The following is a 16,262-nucleotide window of genomic DNA, read 5'->3' as shown; positions in this document are numbered from 1 at the left end:
AAGTTTTCAGTTTTCCCAGCGCGCTAGTCTATATGAATAGCAGTGAGACGACGCAGATGCAATGGGGGTTGTTAAAGACTCATGTTTTATTCAGCAGGGATGCCTGCTGATTTGAGACACTCAAATAAGAGATGTGACTGAGTTAATGTTGTTCCACCGGCAATCAAGATTCACAAGGCCGGGACGTGCATATGTGCGTGAAGGAGAAAGTCAGAGAGTTTGAGGTGCAGCTTACTTGAGATTTCTTTTGCTTGGCTTTGGAACATTGCTGCATTCTCAGCACAGGTTCTATTTTTAGTTCCCTCATTGCATCAAAGCTCTAATTCCCTGTATGTTTACAAATGAAACGATAATCTGCAGCCCTCTGCTAGCTTTAGAGGTCTGACACATATCAGATTATTTTTCATTTATGTGCTCATTATTGGAATATATCCGTGAGGCTTGTGCTTTGCAGCAGGAGTCTGCAGAACTCACAGAGGAGGACCTGAAAGGAGACTGTAGCATCTGTAAATTCTTGTGGAGTCTGCTGAACTTGCATTGTTCTCTCCTTTCCCTCTGTCTAACTTTATTTAGGGTCTGACTGTACTAACTGCATCTTTGTAGCAGATTTTAAAGGAATCGAGCATTCACAATTCTGTCATCATTTATTCGTGTGTCGTTCTAAACCCGTGTGACTTTCTTCAGTGAAAAACGAGGAGAAACTGAATCATTTTGCAATGGACTTTTAGTAAATGGGACTGAGAAGCTTTTTAAGCAAACAAGAGCAGAATACAATTTCAAGTAGGCCTATTTTAGATGCACTCCGTGAGACTTTCTTATGTGAAGAACCTGAGCAGTGTGATTCACGAATGTCTGCTTTTGTAAACTAGATGAACCTATATTATTTGAAAAGATCAATCAAAATCCATACTTCTCTCTTTAATGTGTCAGGTAGTGCTAAAACAGATGTCAAGATGCTGGTATAGGTGTGCAAAGACATTTACATTTTATAACACAAAGCTATTGCATGGCTTTAGAAAACTAAGAATATAGTGTGATTTGTTCACTATGTCCAGTTTTTTTGATGACTAGCTTACATCATCCTTTAAAAGTCACCTGTATCTGATAACTGCATTTAACATTAAAATATACAATACTGCAGTTATTAAATAAAGTATACAAGCTTAAAGAACAGGTCGCCCACAATTCTGTCATCATTTACTCACCCTCAAGTTGTTCCCTAATCTGTATATTTTTTTTGTTCTGATGAACACAGAGAAAAATATTTAGAAGACTGCTTGTAACCAAACAGTTCTTGGCCACCATTGACTACTATTTAATATTTTGAATAATGTTAACCAAACCACTTCACCAAACCAAATTTACTTGCATTGGTTTTTGTCTCCATACAATCGAAGTCAACCTGCTGCTATTTCAAATGAAATGATAACACACCTTACAGGTGGTTGGACAGGCCTCTAATTTCATATATTCACAAGGTGAAGTGCGGCATGCTGAGAAGGTGAAAAATCTAAACAGATTGTAACTTGGCAAGCGCAAACAAGCAGCAACAACAACAACATCAGGAGGCATCACCGTAGCCCAGGGCCTCATCTGTCCGACCGAATGCCATTACGTTTTTATTCATCCTCCCGCTGTTTCCATCTCTCCTCCACTGATACCTCACCTTCCTGCCCTTCATGGCACTGAGCTCCATCTGAATGACATCTCTCCGCAGGACGGCTGGAGGGAGCTTGGTCCCACTTCCGAGAGCACTCGTCCCTAGTTGGCTTACAGCGGGAATTCACAGAAGGGCTTCGCTTAACGTGTTTCAACCAACAAGATTTACACAAGATCTCCACACAACACAGCTGTCAGTCACCACCGGCCTTTGAAATGAAAGCAAAACTCGGAGGAAAGGTAAAGTTAGATGTTTATTTAATTCTTTTTTTCCACGAATAAAAAGAAAGTACTCATGCTGAATCATCACAGGAAAGAAAATGAAGCCTCTGTCCATATATCTGCACCAATGTCGGTCTCCTCAGAACATTAGATTAATAATAGCACTCTATGAATTTTGGAATGCAGTAAAAAAGTCTAAGCTTTAGTCACGTCCTCCTCCACTGTAAATGTGTGTGTTTGTGTAGGCTATTGTGTGTTTGTGTGTGTGTGTACGCTTGTGTGCGAGCAGATGCATTTCCGAGGTCTGCGCATCCTAGTCCTCTGCAGTTTTGATGACCTGGAACAACGTGACATTGTAGAGGACTTGATGTCCGTTGTTCCAAGTGTACAGCACTCTTTCCCGGGGGTTGTAGTCCATCATGGAGATGTGGGAGTATTGGTTATGGAAGGGAATGTCCGTGTACTCGTAGGTTGAGGTGTTGGTGTAATATGCAAAGTAGATCTTAGCACCAGCGAGGTGGGAGTTGGTGACGTAGAGCGTGTTGCAGATCATGAACGACTCGCCGGCACTACGTTTGGGAAAGCCTGTGTCCCACGTCTGTAGCACTTCCAGGCTCTGCGGCTCCAGGCGGCTGATGACGATGTTGCCCGCATTGGGAATGGTGGTGTAGACTGCCCATAGGCCGCTCTCGTCGGCCATGAGGTCAATGTCGGACGATCCACCCCAGGAATAGGGGAAGGTGTTGTTGTAGCCTGCGCCGCTGAGGCTGCGCTGCACCAGGACGCTTCGCGATCTGAAGTGGTATTTGATGATGATGTTACTCTGGTATTTGTTGTAGTAGAGCGAGCCGTTGTAGACCACGTGACCTGTGCCGGCCCATGGGTGGGGCAGTTGATGCTGCACGAAATTCTGGCCCTTCATGAAGTCATTCATCGTGCGGTATTCCAGAACCCGACGACCCTTGAAGTAACCGTCCATTGACCATACCTAAGACACAGAGAGTACAAACAGAGATGGCATCATTGTTAGATTTTTAGGAAATTGTTGATTTAGAAAAATGATGTAATGAAAGTTCGATTTATAGCGGCCACTAGCTGTGAGTTTGATACCGTACAAAAAGATATCGTCGTCTGAGACAGTGTGTCTTCTCATGTTGACCCAGGGAAGAAATCATGTGGGCAAAGAAAGACTGTAAAAAGAGTGATGTCTTATTTATCACATAAAAAGGGTCTGTGGAATTGAATTATAAAAAGGATTAAAGTCAGGACCTGCGTTAATATTATAAAGACTTTCCAGCAGAGATGCGTTGGGACCCTGAGTACTAAGGCTTTTAGCGGAGATACTCATAGATAGATATCTGGAGATTATACTTTCCAGCAGAGACGCGTTGGAGAGAAAGATCGTCTAAAAATCACCCCAGAGCACTCCGCTTTGATTCGGATCAGTATCTGAGTAACATGGTTCTAACAAACAGAACAAACAAAGATGTGATGTTGTTTTTGTAATATTAGCTATGGAGCAGTTTAGATTTTTTCACTGTTTATCTAGATCCAGTGTGCTGCTTGTATAGACTAGTGTTGTCTTCGCTTTATTTGCGTGGAACAGTAAATGGCAACTCTGTTAAAGGCGGGTTAGGGTTATGGAAATAAATAACTAAAGAGAGCCATTGCTCAATGAGTCAACCTGAAGATAAATTTCATATTTAGTTTACCATCATTTGACAAATTTGATATCGTTTATTGCAAATGTGAAATCCAGGGTAAAGTTGTATAATCTATTTATGCAAATAGGTAATGAGTGTTTACTGTTGTAAATTATGCAGTAGAATTTACTAGATTTATTAGATCTGTATCACTCTTTGTTTTTCAATGGGTTTTGTAAACATCTAACTAATAAAAAGTATTAAATAGTGCTTGTCAACTTTGACAACACAGTATTTAAACATTTATTCTGAAAAACAGCAAATTTGGACATCCAAGGTTTTTGAAGGACAGTGACATTAAAATAGATGAATATGCTTAAAATATACTCAAAAACCTGTATGACTTGCTTTCTTCTGCAAAACACAAAAGAAGGTTTTTTTTGAAGAATGTTGGTAACCTATCACGAAGATATTTTAACAAGGTTTTTTTTTTACATTATGTAAGATGATTTTATGTCGAAAAGAGTAAATTACAAAAAATATTTTTAGCTAGTTTTTCACAGTCACGTTCACATATGTGTGCATGTTTTATGCTGCTGTCCAACCAAAAATGTTACTTCCTAGAGGACACACACAAAAAGTAAAGAAACTTGAATTTCTTGAAACTTGAATATTATTAATTAAATATTATGTTTTTCATGGACATGGCACCAACACCAGTTCAAACCAAAGACGTGAAATCATTAAATATTCATCCCGTCGTGACTCCGTGATGAAGGTAAAAGAATATAAATTAATCTTTACAAATTGTGATTTTAATATTTGATCTAACATATTAAGACTACATTACTGGGATTTTAAACTACACTGTAAAGCAGAAATGACCCAGATAGAAATGAAAGAAGCGCCATCAGAATGAAGAAATAGCAATGAAAGTGAGAGCATATAGAGCGATAATAGTACATTAAATCAAACGATACGCCATCTCCTGACAGAGTGACAGCTGAGCCTTCCTTCCTGTGTAACCAGCGGTGATTCTCCCTGTGCTGTGTGTGTGTGTGTGTGTGTGTGTGTGTCAGATCTATTGATCTCCTCCCTGTGCGGAAGAGGAGAAGCTGCATGTGCTTTGCACTCGGCTTCAGCAGTCGTTCCCTGCTCTTCCCCACTCCACATTCACAGGAAATCAATCCGGTTAGCAGCTTTCCATCTCTCTCCTCCTCTCTCACGTAACTGGAGAATCTATCTTACGCACGACATCCATGCGGCAGCCATATCTTTACAGAGCCGCGCGACATACTGTCTTTATGAACTAATCCTAATGAAACCTCAGACACTAGCTTATTTTGGATGGTTATTATGCTCTCGCCGCCGTATAATGAAGGCCCTCGGAGGATTTAACGCGCCTATGCTATATTTTGCCTCGTCCCTTTCTCCCTCCCTTCTGCAGTTTCACTGCCTCTTCCCCCCATTTGTCATTCCACAGAGAGATGCGCTGAATGGTTTTATTTTTAGGCTACTGTGGGGCTGCATTTTTGTGGGGCGAGCAGGTGACTTATGGACAGGCAGGATAATTGGAACATTAAGTATAGCATTTCCTTTGTCGGCTAAATGGGTCCCTGTAGTTCACAGAGCCGAGCTGTGGTCACATTGCGGTTGCCTGTGTGGAAGCTCCGTTTGAATGGCTGTTTCTGCATGCATGTGTGTGAATCCAAAGGGAATCTGCTGACCGTCTGCGTGATTTATATGATTGTTGACTCGATTGCTATGGTGTATTTTTTGCAATATACTGGATTGGTTATTGATATTACATGTAATGCGCAAATTCGTATGGTAAACTGTAAGGGCTATACTGTTTGGTGTGTACAAGCAAACAACACTCTTAAATGAATCAAGTGACGTCACCTCAACTACCCAAATCTAATTTATAGACATATATTTTTACGTTTATCTGTTTGCTGTCAGACTGACTGTACTGTATCTCCAGGAAATTAGCAAAAAGATTGTTTTATTTTTTTAATAATTAAACACGGTGTTGTCGAAGTTGACAAGGTCTTTCTAATACTTTTTATCGGATAAATATTTGCAAAACTCGCCGACCAGTGTTACTAAGGGTGACCAATAGTAAGGATTTATGAAAAACATTTAAATCACGAAATATCTAGTTGCAGTCTGACAGCAACAACATTTTCATGCATTCAGCAGACGCTTTTATCCAAAGTAACAGATTGCATTACAAGATGTACATTTTATCAACATGTGTTCTTCCTTAAGGATCGAACTTACTGTAAGACCCCCGAGCTTGAGGTGAAATTCTCTATTAGATAAGATACTGTGCAGGAGAATAGATATATGATATTATAGTTATTATTCGACAATGCCGGTGAAAACGTGAAGTCATTTTTTGTGATTTACTGTTTTCTACGTGAAATCATCCTCCATAATGTAATTAACATTGCGTGAAAATAGTTCATATGTGTAATATTGACAAAGACCACATCAATGATAGAAATCAATGTTTGGTAAGCCAAATTTCTGTATTTTTGTGCATAATAATAAAACCGTGTGAAAAAGAATTTCCGTATTAAACATCTGAATACCGTATAACTGTTCATGATAGATTATAGCATAGTTCTATGACACCTGTTATCACAGACAGGGACAGTACCCATCAAAAGGTTAGGGTCACAATCCTTGTTAATAATAGTTAACAGCTGTCAGATCCAAACGATAAAATGACACCAGTGTTATGCTGTCGAAAACAAAAACTTCAGAAATAATCCCAAACTATGTGATGTTTTAGTATATTCAGTGCGTCACCGTATAGATTCTGAGGTCTCACCCCGTGATCAGAATTTCCATTTATTATTCAGTTCAAGTCGCGCATTTCAAAAACATATTGTTTTTCTTGGTGAATAAACAGTTAGGAATAAAAAACTGCTAAACCAGCCTCAGATGGTTTAAGCTGGTCTCACTGGTGTCTCTGAGCTGGCGCTTTGCTGGAAAGTCCTCATCACCAAGACTGTCTAGTGCCTGTAGAGCCGCGTGTAATTACTGGCAGTGATTGGTGACATAGCCGCATAAACAAGTTGTTAATATCCGACCCCCTGATGGAGTGATTTATATGAGGGCTGTGCCTCTGACAGGCAAAGTAAGATTTAAGGAAAGGATGCAGTGATGGAGCAAAAGAGTGTGAGCGTGACAAAGGGGGAAAGAAGGGAGAGAGATAATATGGGGGAAGAACAATTTATCATTGACTCAGCTCTCTGAATGCTAAGGGGCAGCATCACTGTACAAAAACACTGAGTCACGTTATGTGTGTGTGTCTCTCCAGGGAGAGGCAGCTCATCATCGCTGTGACAGTGATGGAGTGATATAGTGTTGTGGCCCGTCCGTTCTTACCCTATTATCAGAGCTGGGGATCATCGTGTCAGTCATCCAGGAGCCGAACCTTGACCCTGAGGCGCGGATAGTGATGGGGTTACTGACGCCGGTTAGCTTTCCACAACCTGGTTATAAAACACAAAGGCGTGTTTAAGGGAAGTCTTTAACACGGCTCAACGAGCTATGATGAACCAGTCCGCATCAATTGTCGAAAGCGAAACCGTGCAGGAGGACTATCTGTTAAATCACCGTTTTGAATTTTCTTGTAAAGTCATCGGTTTCACCTTTGATAGGACACGTGTTTGCTTCATCACGCATAAGGCAATTACTCTTTAAGCCGGTTGAACATTGGGTTTTGGGAACACGGTCTAGCTGGCTTTTAACGTTGGAACCGAAATGGCTTATTTAATTAGACAGTAAGCACATTTTGATTTAATTGAGTCTAACATGGTCTCTCCAACCATCTAACATCATCTAGTTTACTTTCACTTTTTCCACTTAAAAGTAAATTACTGCAGTGGCTAAGAAACATGCCAAAGGAGTCTTGCGCTAGAAATTCAATAGGTCAAAATTCAGATTTTTTTTCCTGGTTGGCAGTAATGTTGGTTTGTTGCAGGTTATTCGTGATTCTTAAATTGGGTATTTAGCTGATGCTTTTATCCAATGCAACCCATGGTATAAGCAATGTACATACAATTGTTAAAGAAAATTGCTTCAAAACTTTAATTTAACAGAATGCTACAATCACTTTATTTTACTTTCATGCTAAGCTTTAAAATGAAATAATCTGTAAACACCTTACTAAAATCAATTAACAACAAAATGTAAGCTTTGTCATGTTTCTCTTTAGACAATCAAATATATTAAGGACATGCTTCAGAGTAATTTTTTGTAACACTTTACAATAAGGTTGTATTTGCTATCATTACTTAATACATTAGCTAACATGAACAAACAATGAACAATACTTCTACAGCATTTATTAATCTTAGTTCATGTCTATTTTCACATTTACTTATACGTTATTAAAAGCCAAACTTTGTAACTGTTAACGTTAGTTCTTACACCATGAATTAACATGAACAACTGTATTAACTAGAGATGCACTGATACTCATTTCCTCCACCAACAGCTGATTATGAAAGGGACTGTTCACCCCAAAAAAATTCTGTCATTTACTCATCCTCAAGAACCACCTCCAAATCTGTATACATGTCTTTGTTCTGATGAACTCAGAGAAAGATATTTGGAAGAATGCTTGTAACCGAACAGTTCTTGGACCCCATTGACTACCATAGTGGGAAAGAATTACAATGTCAAACGTGCTGCAGAACTGTTTGCTACATTCTTCAAAATGTATTTTTTTTGCGTTCAACAGATCAAATATATGTTTAAAGCATTGTATCCTACGGTAGTAGTCAATGGGGTCCAATAACTGTTTGATTATAAGCATTCTTTCAAATATTTTACTCAAGGGTGAGTAAATGATGTTCCTTTTAGAGTGATACCTGCCGATCCCGATTCTAAAGATTAATCTAAATGTTATTAATTCATATAATGACTGTTTAATATTGAACATCAAACTGGTGATGTGTCTTAACATTTTCTATTTACAGAACACAAATTCGTTGCATTTTTCTGTCCTGTTCTGATTGACAGGATAGATCGGCCCTTATCATCGGATAAATAGTGTGAAAAATACTTTCAATATACCGATCATTGCCCGATATATCGGTGCATCTTTAGTTTTGGTATTAACGCTAACAAAAATGTATATGCAACGTGTTGAAAAACTATAATTCTCATTATTAGCTCATGCTTATGCATTTACTAACATTGTAATAATATACCTTATTGTATAGTGTTACCTTTTTTGCAAGGTCCATGGACATAAATATTTCAGTTATATATTTAAGTTATATATCCACCTATTTTCAAGCCTTCTCGACAAACTGTATATTAGTAAACCATTAATGTGTTTTTACTAGAAACAGAACCCATGACCTTTAGACGCCATCACATTTGAGAAATGAAACCTCTTACCAAGTTTCTGCATGCAGGAGTGAAGGCGAGTCTCCAAAAGCAGCACTCTCTGCCTGAGCTCTTCATAGTCATAGGCTCCCATTTCCTCCTGAATGGCCATGAGCACCATGGACAGATTCCTCACCTCCTCCCTCAGCCGCAGGATCATTTTCGCATCCATCTTGTACTGCTCCAGCACCGGCAGCAGGGGGAGCAGCTGAGTAACCTTGTCCTTCAGCTCCTGAGATGGCAAGTGGGACAAGGTGGTACGGGAAGAAAAAGGAAGAACAGAGTTAATCTTCCGTCCAAAAGGGTTAAATTAGAAGTAAACACACTGAATAGCTAACGTGCTAAAGCATTTCATCTCCAGTAGTCAGACCGTCCTGCATCCAACTCGCGTGACCGATCTATCACCAATCTCGCATTCCCATATATCTTCACATTGGAACTACATCTCATGTCTACCTGGTGCCTAACTGATTATTGATTAAAGCGCATCTGCTACCGCTCACAATCTATTGCCCGTCCAGAGTGGCGACCCATAAGACAACTGTCACATCTTCACTTCACTGAGAACAGAAGCTGAAACTCACATCTCTGCTCACCCAGGGCAATCCGTTACGCAGGCCAGGGGTTTCAGGCCCGGGGTGGGCTGAGGTATATCAATAAGGGGGTCCGAACAGTAGGTGTATCCATAAAGCATGCACACCGTAGGAGGGGCTGTTTCCACCTTGTTAAGGTTTATCGTAAATCTGGTGATGGAGCTGCTCTCAGCCCCGCGGCGCCACATCATAAATCTCATTTTCCTGTTCCGAGACACAAAAATTTGGTCTCGTTAATCTCCCGCCCTGCCACAGGCGACTTTGAGCTCTCCGCATTCATCAGCAGCCTCAGTACAATAAAGCCCGACTTTGAGACTCCCGCTCTTTGAAATTGTGCTTTTAACATTGGCGCATCTCACAAATTTTTCACAGCGCCAGCAAAGAAAAAGGATTAGGTGCTTTGAAATTGTATCGTTAGACGAAGAATGATTTCGGAATCATTTTCTATGCAGCGTTTGGGAGGATGAATCAGACCCCAGACATGCAGGGAGGATGATGGGTAAGTATACAGAATGAGAGCGATACCCCGAGAGATGAAGAGCATCTGCGGCTTCCCTTCTTTCTGCTTGGCAGATGACTACATGTTACTAATGTTAAAGCACACTTTGCTATTAAGCTCTCTACTTATTGTCGGTGACTGGTTCAACTTGGATGTCTCAGACGTATGGAGCTTTACAAACACGTGTGCTATTTGCGAGATAAATAGCTCCAATAATCCAAGGTCCATACATTAGCCTTTGGGAGAGCAGTTTTGTAGGATCTGAAAGAAGAACTGAAGCAACAGCATCCTTGCTATGGGGTCCCGGATATCAATAATTAAAGAGCATTCGAATTCGCTCAGAGAATCTTTGGCACGTCCCAATTAGACACCAAAATCAGAGGTCTTTTGTAGGTGGCGTGCACCTCGAATAGCGGTCGCGAGGTAAAAGGTCAAACCTACGCCTGTTGCTTTGAGGTAGTTCTTTATAGTTAAGCTGTGCTTCTGTACCTGAAAGTTCTTGGGGTTGAGGCTGCGTGGATTTTCCGAGGCCGTCTTCAGTCTCCCGTCCACAGTTTTCATGAGGTTCTCCGTATCTCGTACATACTGCAGGTCTCTGTACGTCCTGAGATCTAGCACCTCCATGGACTGCGTTATATTCTGAACCTGTAAAAATAGTCAAACTCAATCAGGGCATGTTTTCTGAGGGCATGCCAATGTGGCCCTTTCAATATGTTGTGGTTCAAATCAGCGTTCCTACATGTTCAGACTTTCTGCCGAGCCTCTCGCCCACGGCCGACTGAAGCGTGACCACACACCTTGCCAGCTCCTACATACTCCCACATATTCCCAGAGGCCCACACACGCACATTTACACACTTTCCCTTTTGTTAGAAGTCTATATTATGCTGGTATTCTACTCATGTCCATGTTTAGACTGATACACATGAGGGGTCGTGTCTAATGAGCTGATCTGCATAGCTGTCAGACTCGATCGTCACGCTTAGACTGCAGATGCGGGCAAGGGTTATGTGGGATCACAAATTCACAGAGCATTCGGTTATTGTTTGTCATGCATGTCGCTAACAAGTTAACAAGAGAGCCTGGGTGGTCCTGGTTTCATTCTGAACGCATCTTGCTCACAGAGGGATAACACTGACCCAGGTGTTCTCATTAGTCTAGGTGTTATGAGGTAAGAGTGTTTGTGCTTCACCGTTGTTGGCATGGCCATCACACATTTTTTACTGTCTGAATAGTTGTCTTGTTCTTAAGTGAGTCTCTAGATGCAGTTGTTTAGATCTTAACAGCCTTTATGGTAGAATTTGAAGAGGAAAGTTTACCCAATAATATCTTTTTTTCCACATTCAAAATCTCTTCATTTGTGTTTAACAGAACAAAAAGGTTCGGTACAAGGGTGAGTAAACGGTTTATGGTGAACTTTCCCTTTAAGTTGGTGTCTGGTGAAAGAGGTTGAGGTACAGGTCAGGGCTCAATGCTAAAGATTTCTTCTACTGGCCTGGTTGGGCGAGTGGTTCAAAAACTTAACAAACAATAATAAAATGGTGTAGTTATTGGTTAACTTATGTATCTTGATAAATTAGGTTGACACCGTAAAACTATTAACTTATAAACAAACTTTTGAATTTTTGGTCTTTCAGGATGGTCTGTCAGCAGTGTTTTCTTATCAGCAGTGTTGTATAGTACTTAAAGCCACACTATTGGACTTTTGCTCGCAGCCCCCCCATGTGGTTGATAAGTGCAATTGTCTGTTACCAGTTTGGTAAATACTCTCGCTGTATAAGCTTCCCTGTGGGCAGCGCAATACACGTGAATTTGTTGACTAAACTGATGAAACTGGCGAATGCAGAATCGTTTTTTATAAACCATATTGCACTCCGCAGGCAGGGGATGGGCGACCCGAACACAGAACTTGTATGATATGATTGTAGCAGCTATGAGACTGCTCATGTAGCAGCGGGTGTACAGTTTGTCCATTTAAGAGCTGTACCACTGAAATCATTTTAGAGACATTATTTTAATGTCGAAGAAACTACAAAGTGTTGCTTTAAATTTTCACTTTCATGTACAGTAATTTTTTCCTTCATTGTTTCACTTCACTACATTCTAACTACATTAAACAGTTTGTTTATCATGCTGCTGTCCCTTTAAGAGGTAATGCAAATCCTCTCTCGTCTTCACTGCCTCCATTAACTGTCCTCATTACAGAGTCAAACAGATGCTTTGCATTGTTGTGTGATTCCAGTTCTTTTTAAATGAACAAGCGGGCTGCTGTTCACAAAACCACGGAGGGGCCGGTGAGGTAGAAGATTGATGGATAAAAGAGGATGGAAAGGAAACTGGCTGAGATCCTCCTGATAGTCTTTCCATGCCAATATTCTGATAGAACTGTGAAGTCAATTTCTAACTGTCTCTCACTGTAGTGAAACATCTCCCTCTCTCTATCTCTTCTTGATATAGCTTTATGCATCCATTTAACTCTTGTCTCACACTTGCTTGTACCTCCATTATTTTTGTTTGTGCAGCTTCATCATTCTAATTGAATACAACGTGTGCTCAACTTCAAGACCAAGTTATCGTATGTAACCAAAAGTAACAATTCTTTCGAAACTTTTCAACATTTTAAGTTGGTGTCAGCTTTTTATAAGCTACTTGTTTAACGAAAGAGGTGTAGCATGATGAAACACTTCATCATTGTTTATTGTCACATTTTAGAGCTGAGTGAGCCGTGGCAATTAACAAATGATCATTTCCAAGACTTTTTCCAAGACTTTTATCTTTCTTGTTCATATGCCTACCTGGAAAGTCTGATTCATTTGAGTGAATTGGTTCATCTGCTAAATAGCGTCACTAAATACATCGCAATCTGTGAAAACACAAGTATTCATCCTGGTTCGCATTGCTTCATATTCACGCAAACCGCGCCACAGTTGCTTCCGCACAGTATGCTTCTGCACTCAGCCCACCTCCTTCAGGTAGTCTCGGGTTTGGTACCTCGGTTCGCACCCGAGTTCGCTTGACAACCTTACAAATTTGTGAGTTTTTTTTTCATGCGAACCGTGCCGCATTCCAAACTAAATTGCAGGTGTGAAAGCCACCTTATTGAGCAGGGCTCGTTCGTTCCTCTTTCCTTGTTTATCTTTCTTTCCTTTACTCCGGGTCAGTATAAGGTGCATCAAGTTTAATGTTACATTTACATAATCTCTCCTCCTCAAGACCCCTCTCAAGTCAGTAGACCCCCCTCTTCCTCCCACAGCTGCATAGATGACATTATCTCTTGCCATATTAAACAGGGTCTCTGTATGCAGACCTCTGTCTTTCAATAAGGCTGTGTGCATTGAGTGCTCCATGTCCAGATTTAGTAAGAATTGTTATTTGAAATGTCTTAAGTCAGCCTATTCTTAGTCTAATGGGTACAAAAACATTCTCAAATTCTCTAATTTCACGTATATAGGACACATCTTCTTTGAGGCGGTTGTTTGCACATGTGCTTTCATGAACCTTCTATAATGAGGAACAAAATGACGTAATGTTTGGAGGTGTACGTGTAATGTCTGTGCAACCTCTGCGAAACACATTCGTTTGGGATTTGCTTAGAAACATTGTACAAGCGTGTGTCTCATTTGTGATGCGTGAAGGACGGCTGTCACCTTCTCCATAAGTTGGCGGAGCTGTCGACTACGTGGGTCTCGATTACACATGTTCTGTGCTGGAGCCAGAACGGTGCAAAGACATTTTCCATCTGCGTCCTGTGCTGAGCTGTAGATCTGCCAGCCCTCCTCCGGGCTTGGGTACAGTGCCTGCACAGAGGAAGAGATGGAGGGATGAGAAAAGAGAGCTGGAGATGCACCGACAGAGCAAAAAAGAATGAGCAAGATGGAATGTGGCATTTGTGAGGGGAGGAGGTTTTGATCAGCTTAGACAGTTGGAGGAAATAGAGACACTTCGGATCGATAAAGCGGCTTTTTCAGTGGGGGTGGAGTTGGGTGATGGATGTCTCGTGTATTAATCAGAATCAATGTTCAGGTTGCGCACAAACACACACACAGACCTTTAAAGCTAATGTTAGCGGAATGGATTTTGCACTGAGATAAAGGTATTTGCTGGACCGTTCTCCAAAAACTGACCCTCATTGGGACCTGTTGACATGATTAGATGTGATGCAAAACGTTCTTTGGACAATTTCTGAGCATTTATGATCAGTATTTGTGAGGACATATCCAAATCAGTTTTTTTTCATTGGTTTTTCCTTTATTTAGTTGAGTTATGTTTATTTTTAATACAGCATTTAGCTTTTTTGGGCCAGTCTCATTTCCTACACCGATATAAAAGTCAGAACGTAAAAGAACCATTGACAATGTCATTAAAGTCAGAAAGCATTTACAAGAAAGGGGAGTGGCAATAAAATGTCTCCTTCTGCGCTAACCTTGCCTTCTTTACTCTCTTTCCCTCCTCCTTCTGTCTCTTATTTTCTTCCTTTAGATAAAATGAGCGAGTGAACGGGGAGACTATATGATTGGAGAGTAAAGCAGCAGCCACCCATGAGCTCACTGTCACATCCTGCCAATCCCTGCCACTCTCTAACTCTCTCTCTCCCCTTCACTCTCTCCTTCCTCCAGATCACTTCTCTTCTTCTTCCGGTGTGTGTTCCTCGCCTCCCCATCATTCTCATCTGGACCTCTAGCTGTGTCTTTTACTCTGGTTGTCCCTGGACAATCTCTCACAGCCACTCAACTTAGTTGAGATTCCACTCAATAAGGCTTTATTAGCCGGGCAAAATGTGCTTTAGCAAAATCTAAAGGACACGATAAGTAAATTTAGATACAGAGGCAATAAAAGGTAGAGGTTCCAGAAATGCAGATGAATACAATAATACATTGATAAAGTAATGATTATTACACTCGAGATTCATTTAGTTTGCTTCAATTTGCTCTTATTATAATAACTTTATTGGAATTTCTCAAGTGGAAGCACATTACTTTGTTTTTGTGGAATAAACACCTTATTGTATGATTTTTATTTTTTATTTTTGGTAACAGGAAGACAGATTTCATTCTGTTTATCTTCTAATGGCGGTAGCTTTTGCTCCCTTGGCAACAGACTCCTATCAAGACCTTGCATCTCTTGGGTTTTGTCTTTTGCTCAAATCTTTGTCTTGTTTAAAGTCACATGCATGTTTTTCATCTCACCGAAGACGTGGTGACATGTTTATTTTGGAGCTGCAATTTATTGGAACTGTTTAATGATGCTTGTGTTTTCGGTTTTAACAGTTTGGAACTGGAGTCACGGGTGACAATTGATTTATCTTTGTCGGTTTCAATAATTTATTCTCTTCCCTCCATTTACTTTCTTTGTTTTCCTCTGTTCCTCTCTTTTAGTTCTATTCCATAATACGGTAAGCTTCCCTAACAGATTTTAGTTGAAATGCAAGCTTATTAGTGACCGATTTGGAGCGATCTACACCGACAGCAACTCGGATCACTGTACAAATGGTGCCTACATGCCTACAACGACAATGTCATACTCTTAAGTATAAGAAACAAATGACATGGCACGCATTGAGCAGAAATAGCATGCCTTTGACAGTCCTTAGTGATAGTTTGAATTATATTTGCACTACAATGTTCATTCTTCTCATGTCGTCCACCATCTTGGATCATTTTTTACAAAGCTCATCCTGAAGTATTCTGATATGGAATTCTATATTTTGCTTTATAATTCAGGTTAAACAAAGTTAAGGCCTATTCACATCAGGAATGATAACTATAAATATAACCCTGCAACTCAAACTATAAAGATACAGAAGAACAATGTCAAATGGGAATGACACATTGACGGCAATTTTAAATGTGAAACAGCAGTATACAAGCTTAAAGCTTATTTTAGACGATATAGTTATCTTTATTATATTGTTCTTTGTGTGAATAGACGTTTAAGAAAAGGCATCATTTGGAAGAGACAAACAGGAAGCATTTTATACATCCCAGGCATCTCAACAGGTTTTGGAACGGAGCGTCTTTGTTCAAGAACATTTTTGTTTGGGATAACCTCTCCTCAAAAATCCCCAGAATAAAAAGACATTAAAGATTAAAGGTTACATTTATAAATCAAACAATTTATCATCAGGAAATAATGTTTTATCTGGACTTTAGCAAGACTTTAATAGGGTCCTGGCATAACATAAGTATCTAGCCCAATGTACAGTGTAAATTTATTGATAACAATATAACAAATAAC

The 16,262-nt window shown here is 40.1% G+C and overlaps 1 protein-coding gene across 8 annotated transcripts in view; it reads right to left on the bottom strand.

Annotated features, from left to right (window-relative positions):
- Positions 1-909: 909 nt before the first annotated feature.
- Positions 910-16,262, bottom strand: part of olfm2a (olfactomedin 2a) — a 57,070-nt gene continuing 41,717 nt past the window's right edge. For 5 of the 8 annotated variants that reach the window (XM_079457330.1, XM_079457335.1, XM_079457331.1 and 2 more), the window contains exons 2-6: positions 13,676-13,825; positions 10,518-10,673; positions 8,949-9,168; positions 6,924-7,030; positions 910-2,869 (exon numbers count right to left, since the gene is read on the bottom strand). In XM_079457330.1, coding sequence (XP_079313456.1) covers positions 2,195-2,869; positions 6,924-7,030; positions 8,949-9,168; positions 10,518-10,673; positions 13,676-13,825 — 1,308 coding nt within the window. In that variant the 3' untranslated portion in view covers positions 910-2,194. Of the gene's footprint in view, positions 2,870-2,996; positions 3,072-6,923; positions 7,031-8,948; positions 9,169-10,517; positions 10,674-13,675; positions 13,826-16,262 lie in introns of all 8 variants that reach the window. The other 3 variants (XM_079457329.1, XM_079457332.1, XM_079457333.1) reach the window with 1 other exon arrangement.

This window comes from Barbatula barbatula (genome assembly GCF_947034865.1).
Source record: "Barbatula barbatula genome assembly, chromosome: 5".
NCBI classification, from domain to species: domain Eukaryota; kingdom Metazoa; phylum Chordata; class Actinopteri; order Cypriniformes; family Nemacheilidae; genus Barbatula; species Barbatula barbatula.
The sequence above is the reverse complement of the archived record's forward strand: the minus strand, read 5'-3'. Positions and strand labels throughout refer to the sequence as shown.